This window comes from Trachurus japonicus, chromosome 5 (assembly GCF_045865225.1).
Source record: "Trachurus japonicus isolate A0001 chromosome 5, Traja_1.0".
Taxonomy (NCBI): domain Eukaryota; kingdom Metazoa; phylum Chordata; class Actinopteri; order Carangiformes; family Carangidae; genus Trachurus; species Trachurus japonicus.
The window spans coordinates 1783285-1794740 of NC_140911.1; the positions used below are offsets into that span (position 1 = coordinate 1783285).

An 11456-nucleotide genomic window follows, 5' to 3' on the forward strand; every position below is an offset into this window, starting at 1 on the left:
ATCCTTTTGAGTACATTTGTGAAATTGAATATACGACTATACATTTTACACATAGTTTAGTTAGATTTTAATCTTTTCAAAGTCGCCATTCCTCCTCTGCGGTGTGAAGCTCAGTGAGATCAGCCACTGTGTGTTTTAAACCAAAGGGTGTGTGTGCTAAAAAGGCTTCTATACAAACACATTAACACTTGTGTAATTGTGTATGTGTGTGTTGGGGTGTGCAATGCAACAAATCAAAACTGGGTATTTTAGTCAAAACAGGTTTTATACTGTACAAAACACAGGGCAGTTACATTACAAAATAAACCGTCTACATACTTTAAAAACAATATTTCAATCACACAAACAAAAATCTCTGCCAAAGAAAATCTAATTTGGTTCTGAGTCTACAGTTCCTCCAAGTCCGGAGGCAGGAGACACCGAACACAGTTTCATCTATGATCTATGAAAAAAACAAGTTTTTAATGAATGTTAAAGTTTAATCAAACACCATTCACACCTGTAGGATGATGGGACTGTGTCCGTCCTACCAGTTAAACATGATGGAGAGAGACAGCCGATCCAGCTGCGCACAACTCAAGACATTAGAAGCACTACATTATAGTTCACAGTCTATGACCTAACTGCAGTATGATGGCATACAGTTGAAAGCTAGTAATAATGCATTTTTTAATTAATTAGCAAAAAGCAACTTAATTTCTCCCAAACATCTCCTTGTTTCATTGGTTGGAAAAAAACAAAGTGATGCAGCAGAACCAGTGTTTTTTTGTTTTTTTTAGGTTGTTTCAGATACTTGATGATGGACAGGAATGAAGAGGTGAGACAAGGACCACAAACAAACGAGTAGTGAATGTAAACTTTGCATAACATGGAGGGATTCGTCCCGTCGAATGTGTCTTTCTTTACCCACAAATTAAACAAAAACAAAAAAAACAAATCCCTGCAATGATCCAAACTCAGACTGAAGCTGCGGGTTGGTCAGAAGATGCCGCTGGGCAGCTCCTTGCTGAACATCCCATCGAAGTCCAGCTCCCGGCTCATCAGATCCTCCTCCACGCTCTCCAGCGCCCACTGGTGGTCGGTCAGCTCCAGAGCCTCCCACTCCGCCTGAGACCAGACACACACGGACTCACATCAACACACTGAGCAGCAACAACACACACACACACACTAAACTAACACTAATGCTACCCACACACCAGAAGACTTGGAAAAGATTTAGAAAAGACTATCAGCTCACATCTAAAGACTGCTGTTCAGAGTTTTTAGTCCCAGACTAGTCTCAGACTAGATTTTACAAAGACTGTGAATCTTTTTTTTTTTTTAACTATTTTTTTTGTAGTTTTTGCCTTTATTTGATAGCACACAGTATAGATAGACAGGAAAGGGGGAGGCAGAGAGAGGGGGAATGACATGCAGGAAATGTCTGCCCGACGCAGGATTCGAACCGGGGACGCCTGCGTTGAGGACTGTAGCCTCTACATGGGACGGCCGCCTTAAAGGCCCCATGGCATGAAAAATGTGATTGTGGTTATTTTTTGGTGCTTGGGGAGGTCTCTGGGCCACGTATAAACTGCCCCATGCATCAAACTGGTCATAAACGGAGAAACACACACCGCCCATTTGTAGGAACTGTCTCTTTAAGACGAGCAGATAGCACTTCCTCCTTTCTGTGATGTCACACACAAGGTAACTCCGCCCACCGCGACCAGTTGTTTTTTTTCAATTTCTCACTTCTTTATCACTTCTGTGATTGGCCCGACCACACGCCACTCAAAAACAGTGAGCCAATCAGAGGAGAGGTTCTCATTCTCTCTTCTGATTGGCCAGATGACCTGTGCCTGCTCGAGCTCCAGAAAGAGGCAACAGAAAGGGGCAGTATTCGATATTAAGCAGATCACAGGCACTCAAAACCAATGATACATCTTGTTAGGGACATCAGCAGGTAAATAAACCCAGAGAAAAGTGCACAGCATGAGGCCTTTAACCACTGCGCCACGCACCGCCCCAAAGACTGTGAATCTTATAGGGTCACTATTTACAAGACTACAACTAGATTATTTTGGAGTTTTTTCCCCATCATGCACAGCAGAAATTTTATAAAAATGGAGGAGAATCAGCTTGTTCCAAACTAGGCTGCTGCTGTTGTCATGTTCTTCTATGGGACAGACAGTAGTGAGCTTGCTTTTTAACGGTAAAATTAAAAAAAAAAGAAAAACGTTCAAAGGTATATTTACAACTGTTACTGAATTACTGTATCAATGTCAGTTCTCAAAAAAGGGCAAAATCTTCTTGTTTCAAGGTTTTATTTGTCACTCCAAATTGAAGATTAGCCTGCCCTACAGTAAAAATGGCATAGGCTACATAAAATAAAAAGGAGTAAAGTAATATATCAAGCGGGAATATATATATTTAAGCATCAAAGATGTTCAATCAAACCCACATAGTTTGAAAACACACAGCCAGTATCACAACATAAAGTCTGCTAGCTTAATGCTAACGTATAATGTAAAACCTCATAGACGGGCTAACAGAAATTAGCATTTTGTGGCAACCGAGAGCCAGCTGTTATGTTATTATCTGGCTGTTATATCAATCGCTCTGGTCCATGTTTGTTATTGACTGTCTGGTTTCCTGTTTCGGTTTTTGTCACTGCTAATCTATTGGTTGTTGATCATGTTACGTCACTGCGACTTATCGCAAGCGTAAGACTAGGGAAAGACTGGTATGAAACGCAGTCGCAGACCGCTGATTACCACCTTAAACTTAGCGATGGAGATGACGGGAGCGCGCTGAGACTCCAGTAAGACTCCTCAGATTTACCAAAGACTCTCAGTCTTTAGTCTGGGACTGTGGAAATCGTTTGGTGTAAACCCGGCATAACACATCCTCCTGACTCTGGTTTGTACCTTGAAAGCCTTGTTGGTGTCTGCAGGCATCGCCATGGCAGCGCCACTCATCTGCTCCTGCATGATCCTCGACTGATCCGCACCTGTGGGAGTTTTAAACACACGACAGAAACAAGAATCAATATCCAGTTAGGAAACTTCATTGTTCTGTAAAATAGTTAGTTGTTCACCATCTCAAGATAAAACATTAAAACAACTCAGACCAGATATGACTGTCAATGTTGCAGAGAGCAAATCAAAGAACCACTTGTAGTTTAAACTTTAAAGGAGCTGTTTGGAAGACTGTGGCCAAAACTGTCGCTGCAGTCAAATTCAAAATACTGCAGCGCAAATTATGAAATGATATATCAAAACGTGGTTTGATCCAGTTTTGTTGCGCTATTACTTTTCTCTACAGAATATGAATTTTTTGCTACGCAAGTCATGAAAAACTGTGAAAAATTTTGCATTGAAATGAATGGGAGAAGCCACTAAAGACACTATTCAAACTTAAAAATGTGGACACAAGTCTTGTCTATTGTTGTATTAATCCACGTGTCCATAGGTATTATAGTTGTATAATTGCAACATTAGCTTCAAGGGTGGGCTTTAACGTCATTTGAGCACGGCACTGAAGCCCTCCAGAGTAATATTGCTTAATTAACTGCCATACATGTCTGACACAGAGCTCCTTTAATGTGATGTGACAAAACACTCAGATGATTTTTATGAAATTACCGTTATCTTGGCCCAGAATTAACGAGTACATGCTGCGAAGTCCAAACACGTTGAGGAAATACCACGACGCTGAGCTCACCCTGGATGGAAAACACACACACACAGAGACACACACAACACATGAAAGAAGTCACACACTGCTGGGGTTTAATATAATAATAAAAACAACTGGACAGATGTGTTGCTGGTGGTTTACCAGGAGGCGTCCAGCGACAGCAGCTCGATGCCCTGCTGCAGCATCGGCTTGAAGCGCAGCGTCAGAGGGAAGGGAACCTTAGCTGCAGGACAGAGGATGAAGACGAGTTACCACATATTACACACACATTTATAGCTATTTAAACTGAAAATACACACATACATTTCCCCATTTTGTTCATGTTGGACTCATTATTTTACACTTATCCTAAACTACTAAGGCTCTTCAACCATTTCACACCATTAAACCCGCTGTTTACATGTTCTAATTTTACTCTTTGGCGAATGCTCAATCTATATTCTTCAACAATGTTCCTCTGCTGTCAGTTTACAATGTATTTCAGTAGGTATTCACTTTTTTTTTAATTCAGGAATTTTTCAAACTTTTCGTGTCTTCATCATCCTCTTCAACAATTCAAGTAATTTCCAGCCATTTCATACAAAGTCTCACATCTTCTACTTTTAAATCTATTCTCAGCCATTGCTTCGGCTATGTTAGTGCTGGTTCATCAGTTGTCCTTCCTGTCAGGTTAGCTGCAGATTTCAACTATTCAACCGTAACATTTAAACATGCGGGATTTCAATGTTTTCTTCTCCCTTTTGCATTTCTACTGCTTTTTACCTTTAAAAGACATTCATCTCATACTACAAGTTCTATGTTTCAGCTTTAGCATTAGCCTTCTCAACATTGCTTTAGCAGTTTCTTCAACTAATTTCGCATTGATTCAACAATTTCTTCAGCAATAGCATTCAGCTGCTTTCAGCATTCACACGCATTTTCTGCAGGAAATGGTACAGTATCTTTTTCTAGTTACTTGTGACGAATCCAGAGAAGGTCCAGTTGATCCAGCCTCCGATCAGGATCATGGGCAGCACGTTGGTGACGTTTCCTTTCATCATGTCCGTCAGCATGCTGGGGTCTGAGAGGAGACAAATGGTGTTGTTGTGTCACCGTTACTCAAACACACAGTGTCACAACATGTTTCAAGGTCTCCTGTCAAATCTAGGACATGTAGATAAAAGGAAAAAGCTTTTCCTCAGTACAACTCCAAACGAAATCATGTCTCAGGTCTCTGCATTGTTGCACTCCTTTCCATCTACTCACCTCCGACAGCCGACTCAAACCCCAACAACTCTCTTAAGCACCGCAACCTTTTACTTGAGCACTGTAGCACTTTATTACATTGTATGTTGTTGCTGTTGTTTGTGTTTCTTATTCCATCTTAGCACAACTCCAACAAGAAACCCTGCCCCGGTTCTTGCATTGCTGCACCTCCATCTCATCTCTCCATCCCTGACAGTTTTTTTGCGCACTGTAGCACTTTATCACACTGTATTATACTTGGTTTTGTTGTGTTCTCAACCCATCCTAGCACAACTCCATCAAGAAACCCTGTTCTGGTCTTTGCATTGTTGCATCTCCATCCATTTTATCCATCCCATAAACAGTCATACATAATGTTATTTCAGTGGACGTCTTTTTTGGTTCTAGTAGTATTTACATAATCACAATTATGTATCACATCTCTTGCAATATCTACACACTCCTGCTTGTGCAACTGTGTGTACGGGCACCGCGCAATACAATCTGGCACTTTAAACCGATGTGCACTTTAGGGCACCGTGCAATACAACTTGGTACCCATGATGCACTCCTGCACTTTAGCACTTGTCACTTTGGCCCGGCACCTTTGCACTTTTGCACTTTATCTCTCAGAAACTCTTCTGGTCCCCCTACCAATGGAAGTGTTGTCAAAATGTCAATGTTTTATTTCGTTAAAGTTGTGTGTTGTCTGCATTACGTTATGGCACATTTACATGTTTTTATATGTCCATTAATGTGCATCGTCCCACCCAAATAAACCAATAACAAAAAAACAAAACAAAAAAAAATTAATAACACACATTACAACGTGAATCATGGCTGTGTAAACGGTCACCTGTCATTGGAGACGGAGGAACAACCTTTCTCTTGGTCTTCTTGAAGAACCCATCCTCTTGGTTGTTGAAGTAGAACTTCCTCATCAGAAAAGACTAAAAGAGAAGAAACACTCAGTCACAGTTGATTAAAGTCAGTGGTTTGATGCTGTGAATGTTTTATATTGATGAGGGGACGTTGGATCAGAGTGACGACACGTCTGTCACTGCACCAACAACACATACAGAGTCATGTAAAGGGTTAAAATGTGTGTTAATGTGTTTAACAGTTCATCCAGTAGAAGATGAAATGATCTCCTAAAGACAAAAAGTTAAACATGAAACACTCTTTTTCAATATTTTAATCAATATCAGTGTATTATGTGACAGTTTGAACATGGAAAAGATGAAAATATAAATAAAATGTAAAGTGAATGTGTCATCTGTAACTTTATGTCTTTAGGATCATTTCATCTTCCACTTGATGAACTGTTAAACACATTAACACACATTTGGACCAAAGTTTTGCATGACACTGTACTGTATAGAAACTGAATTTGTTAACCGTGTGATTATCATTATCATGTTCACTGCAACATCTAACACAACACTTTCTTTTGTACAAAACCACAGTCACTGCTGATAAAAATCAATACAGAGCTTCAGGTAATCAATACAGTGAGACATTCTGAATCTGTATCAATATATTATATAGAGAATAGTGTATCTGAAATAGTATAAATAATACATAACATAAATAATAAATCCTACCTGTTTGGGAATGTATTTTCCATTTTCTCTGAGGATCCTGCTCCGAATAAGAACCTGACTGTACCAGGAGAGAGAGAGACGCGCACACACACACACACACACACACACACACACACACACACACACACACAGATCAGCTGGTTTGATTATATGCTGCGTTCAAGACAACTCGGAAGTCGGAAAAAAACGAGCTCCGAGTTGTAAAAAACGAGTTGAACGGCATCAAACTCTGAAATTACAGGTTGGAAACTCTGGTATCATATCAGAGCTCCGACTTTCCCACTTGTATGTCACGACAACATCAAAACATGGCGGCCCTCGTCTTAAACAGTTAGAATTTAGACATTTGAAGTTATTTGTTGAGGTTTGAATGCATATTTTTGTGTATTATTGCAGTAGCCTATATGAAATATGTTTATATTAAGCTGTGATTGTTGTATGGTGTGAAATTGTGGTTCCTCGTATGTGATGAAATAAGGTTTAACTGTTATCAAGGCTGTAACATTATATGTGCACTCATCTGCAGCGTCTCCTCTCCTCCAGAATAAACATCATTTACTGCTGCATTGATTTTTACTGTTCAGCTATGAGCCACAATAATACGCCAAACTTGGGGTCGCGGTAATTTGAACACTGTACAATTAGCGTGATATAGCACATTTACCGTTTATTAGCGGCCAAGAGCGACCTATCCATGCGTCCGTGTCATAGGTCTGTGTGTGTGTGTGTGTACGTACAGTGAGGTGCGCCCGCACGCGAGAGAGGCGGCAGGTGGAGCGGCTGACTGGCAGAGATGAGAGATAGTGAAACGCTGTTTTTTTTTTTTTTTTAAAAGAAAGAAAAAAAAGCGACCAACTCCTGCTTTGGCTTTCAGCCATGGTTCTCCATGCGGCTACCGCTACACACACACACAAGGAGGCTGGTCAGAGAGCGCGTCACTGCCCTAATTCGTTATGATTGGTCGTTCAGGTTGACGACGTAATACGTTTAGTGCGTCGGTGCATCAGCATAGAACTGCAGTTTATAGAATGAGCCCCAGACGATCTTACGATCTCTGGACTTTGGCAGATCGTCTACACCAGTGGTTCCCAAAGTATGGTACGCGTACCCCTAGGGGTACGTGAGCACATTGCAGGGGGTACGTAGAAACATTCATTAATTTATTATAGATATTCCGAGTCACTTCAGAAGCCCATTACTGAAATGGTACATGTGCCACAACTAGTTCCCCCCAGAAGACAACAACCTGTAGCACAGCTTTGTATAGTTGTCAAAAGTATCGATGCAAAACGGCGCATCTGGATACATGACTGATTTCTAAAAGTATCGATATTAACAGCGCACCCCCACAGCGCCTGACGCGCGCACTCGACAGGCAGAGCAGAGGAGAGCAGAGCAGGCAGCGTCCAGAGCGTCTGGACCTGATCAACAGAGTTACACAGAACTAGACGCACGTAGGGTGAATTTTAGCCCTGAGAGTTTAAAACGGTGAAATTAACGGCAACACTCCTCTCTCGTCTCCTCTCTTTTTCTCCGCTGTCTGCGTGCACGTGTGTGTGTTGTGAGGGAGGGGGGAGGGGGGAGCCCCACCCGTCAGAGGAAAGGAGAGGCATTGTAATGAATGTAATGAAACTATAGCAACACGCTGGAATTGCACAACTCTTAGTTAGCTTTTCATTTAAAAAAACAAAAAAACATCTGTTATAAGTCCTTTTGATTATAATAAAAATAAAATAATGGAACAATAATAAGATGGGAGGCACTGCTGCTGTATTGAATATGATGATGTCATCTTCAATATTTTCCTGGGTATTGGAATTGAGTTTGAAATTTTAGTTTGTGACAATCCTACAACTCTGTGAAGACACATTTGACCACAACAAACACCACAACAGCCAGAAACAACTAAAATGCAGGAGAATATGTGTAAAATGTCTTTGTACAAATTTAAGAGAGAAATTGAAATGATTTTCGTTTCATTATCAGTTGTGTTACGTTCTATATGACCACTTTTGGAGAATCATCAACACGTATGAGGGAGGGGGTACTTGTGGTATGGCAAAAAGGCTCAGGGGGTACGCAAGACAAAAAAGTTTGGGAACCACTGGTCTACACGCTCTAATCACTTCACGATGTAATATCGTCACATGGCCCAGCCCTAGTCACCTGTCAGACACCTGCTCCAGCGTCAGCTTCTTGTCGCTCTGCAGCAGGATGGACACGTAGTGCCGGATCACCCCCACCAGGAAGGTGATGAAGACGATGGGCAGCACCACCCACAGCCGGATGTTAGAGTCCAGCAGCAGCTCCGGCTCCGCCATTCAGACCGCTTCAGACCGGTTCAGACCGGTTCAGTCTGGATCAGTCCGGTTCAGTCTGGATCAGTCCGGTTCAGCCTGACTGAGGAGAGAGACACAGCATCTTGAGTCCACATCTTCAAGGTCTTGGTCTTGGTCAACTGAGCTAAGAGGGAAACTTCACTTAAAACAACCAAGAATAAATACTACATTAAAAAGCATGTGTATTTCTGTGGCGGGAGTAAAACTCTGGAACAGCTTGTCAGAGGATCTCAAACAAAGCAAAAACATAACACAATTTAAAAATAGATTAAAACATAGTATGATAGAAAGCTATAAACAGGATTGAATAATTGGGTGTTGATTGCAACTGTAATGCTGTTAAATTATTTATTTATTTTGTTTTTTGGGCTACACTTGTTAATTACTGGATAATTATTTCTTTCTATGACTCAGATTGCAACTATAATACTGTTTAATTATCTTTTTGGCTACATTTGTTAATTATTGGATACTTGTTTCTTTCTATGACTCTGAAACCATGAAGAGCTCTAATGGATTTAATGGAAAATTGAATTAAAGGGTAGTAGGCATCTGTAAGCTAGTCTAGATAGCTTCAGCCTGCATCTTTTCAATCTATTTATGAACTAGTTGAATGAATGATGGTATTATGGAAGGTTGACTGACTGTGATTGATGCTCAACTGTAAATCATTTTGTGTTAAAGATCGAATAAACTACTACCACTACAAAAAAAAAAACTCACTTTGGTTTCTGTGATGTAATACAATAAGTTCCAAATAATTAAAATAGTTGTACTATCTGCTTGTGTTAAACCATGGTAACAACTTGGTGTCACCATGACAACAGTGGGAGGAGACTTCAGCAGGTTCTGTGCTGTGTTCTTCTGTTCAATACAAACTTTGTTCACATTAAATATGGTTTAGATTTTACATCAAATCATCTTTTCTTTGCAGCCGAGGAGGAATAATGTAAATATCAAGACACATGGTTGTTATGAGGACTGGGACTGGAGACAGGGATGGACTTGGACATGGTCTCAGTCTTTATTTTATCTTTATTTACTCCCTCAGTGTCTTTTAACAGCTGTGAATAACATTTCACATTAATTTATGTATTTATCCGGCAAATAACTGTTAATATCAGAATTTGTCGTATTAACTTTAATTGTATCGATCAAGAGATGATATCGATCCGTATTAACTTTTTTAAAATATATATAGCGATATTCATAACATTTAATCGAACTGTACTCTTTCCTTAAGTGCATATTTAATTCTTTATTGCCTAATGTTAATAAACCCGTGTGGATGAGTGACCAAAGTGAGAGAGAGGTGTTCATACAAAAGAGAACTGCAGCAGATCCATCATACCAGGGGAAAACAGCTGATGATCTGTTAAATGTATTTCTGGGAGAAGATCCACAATTTACTAAATTAGCTGCACAATATATAACACTCTGCCACGATACTAGAAAAGTACACGAATGCTGATCAGAACCATTATTGATGTCATTTAATATTGTTGGAGTTTTTTTTTATTATCATTTGTTACTGTCATCATTTAAGAACAATATGTGTATGTTTTATAACAACTTGCAACAGTCTAATGATGCCTTACCACACACAGACATATTATTTAAGTTTCATGTCATTTAGACTGTGTATAAGAGAGAGAGAACTTGATCAGCACACACGTGCATGCTCTCACACACGCATAGGGTAAATAATTGTATGTGTACTTTTCATTTATTTGTAGCCTATATTGTTGGATATTGGTTTGATGAGTTGTATTGTGTCATTGATTCCTAATGCTTTGGCAACACAGTTCTTTTAACTGTCATGCCAATAAAGCGAAACTGAATTGCATTGAGCTGAGTGACAGCTGGTGAGTTAGCATGAAGCTACGAGCTGTCAGTCCGTTAGCCGTTAGCTAGCTCGCTGCTACCGGCCGGTCGGTGACGTTTTACCGGACAGTGAGCTCCGGAGCCCCCGGTGAACTTTACACTGAGGAGCCGAGTTGTTTATAAAGTAAATTAAAACCAGAATCAATAAGGTTTAATTAACCCACAGTGTATTAATTAATTAAAGAACCAGCGCGGGTTGCTGGTCTTTGTCTGTCCGTGTTGTCGTTAGCGCGGCCGGCTAACGTTACCTTCTTCCTGCTGACGCCGCGGTGTTTCCTGAGCGCTGTGGCCGACACTAGGAGCCTGTTTCCCCGCAGACAGAGGCGCAGAGCTCCGCTGTGTGGAGGTGGATGGATGGAGGTGTAAGTTAGCTAGCTAGTAGATGTTGAACTGGATGAATCACTCATTGGTCTCCTCCACCGCGGCCATCGCTGTTCTCTTCACTCCAGGATGAGACTGAGGAGCAGATTTCTGCTTCTGCTGCTGCAGCTTCATCCGCCTCATCCGCCTCTCCTCCGGCCCGGGACTGCAGCGCCACCGCGCGGTGATGGAGGGAGCTGCTCCGGGGGAGAGGGGGCTCAGGCCCCGGCCTCTGCTGCTGCTGGACATGGAGACAGTGGAGGGAGGCATTTCCTATGGGACAAAAAATCTGAAAAAGTTTAATATTTGAAAAAAAGTATAGAGTATTTAAAAAAAAAAAAAAAAAAGAATGTCCAGAAGAAGC

The 11456-nt window shown here is 40.9% G+C and overlaps 1 protein-coding gene across 1 annotated transcript; it reads right to left on the bottom strand.

Annotated features, from left to right (window-relative positions):
• Nucleotides 1-246: 246 nt before the first annotated feature.
• emc3 (ER membrane protein complex subunit 3) lies at nt 247-11212 on the bottom strand. The gene is made up of 9 exons (XM_085775522.1): nt 10981-11212; nt 8676-8909; nt 6510-6567; nt 5762-5855; nt 4637-4741; nt 3823-3904; nt 3627-3706; nt 2910-2992; nt 247-1107 (listed from the first exon to the last, which is right to left on the bottom strand). Exons 2-9 carry the CDS (start codon nt 8828-8830, stop codon nt 979-981), a joined length of 786 nt encoding a protein of 261 aa, XP_085631648.1. The 5' UTR covers nt 8831-8909; nt 10981-11212; the 3' UTR covers nt 247-978.
• Nucleotides 11213-11456: the final 244 nt, after the last annotated feature.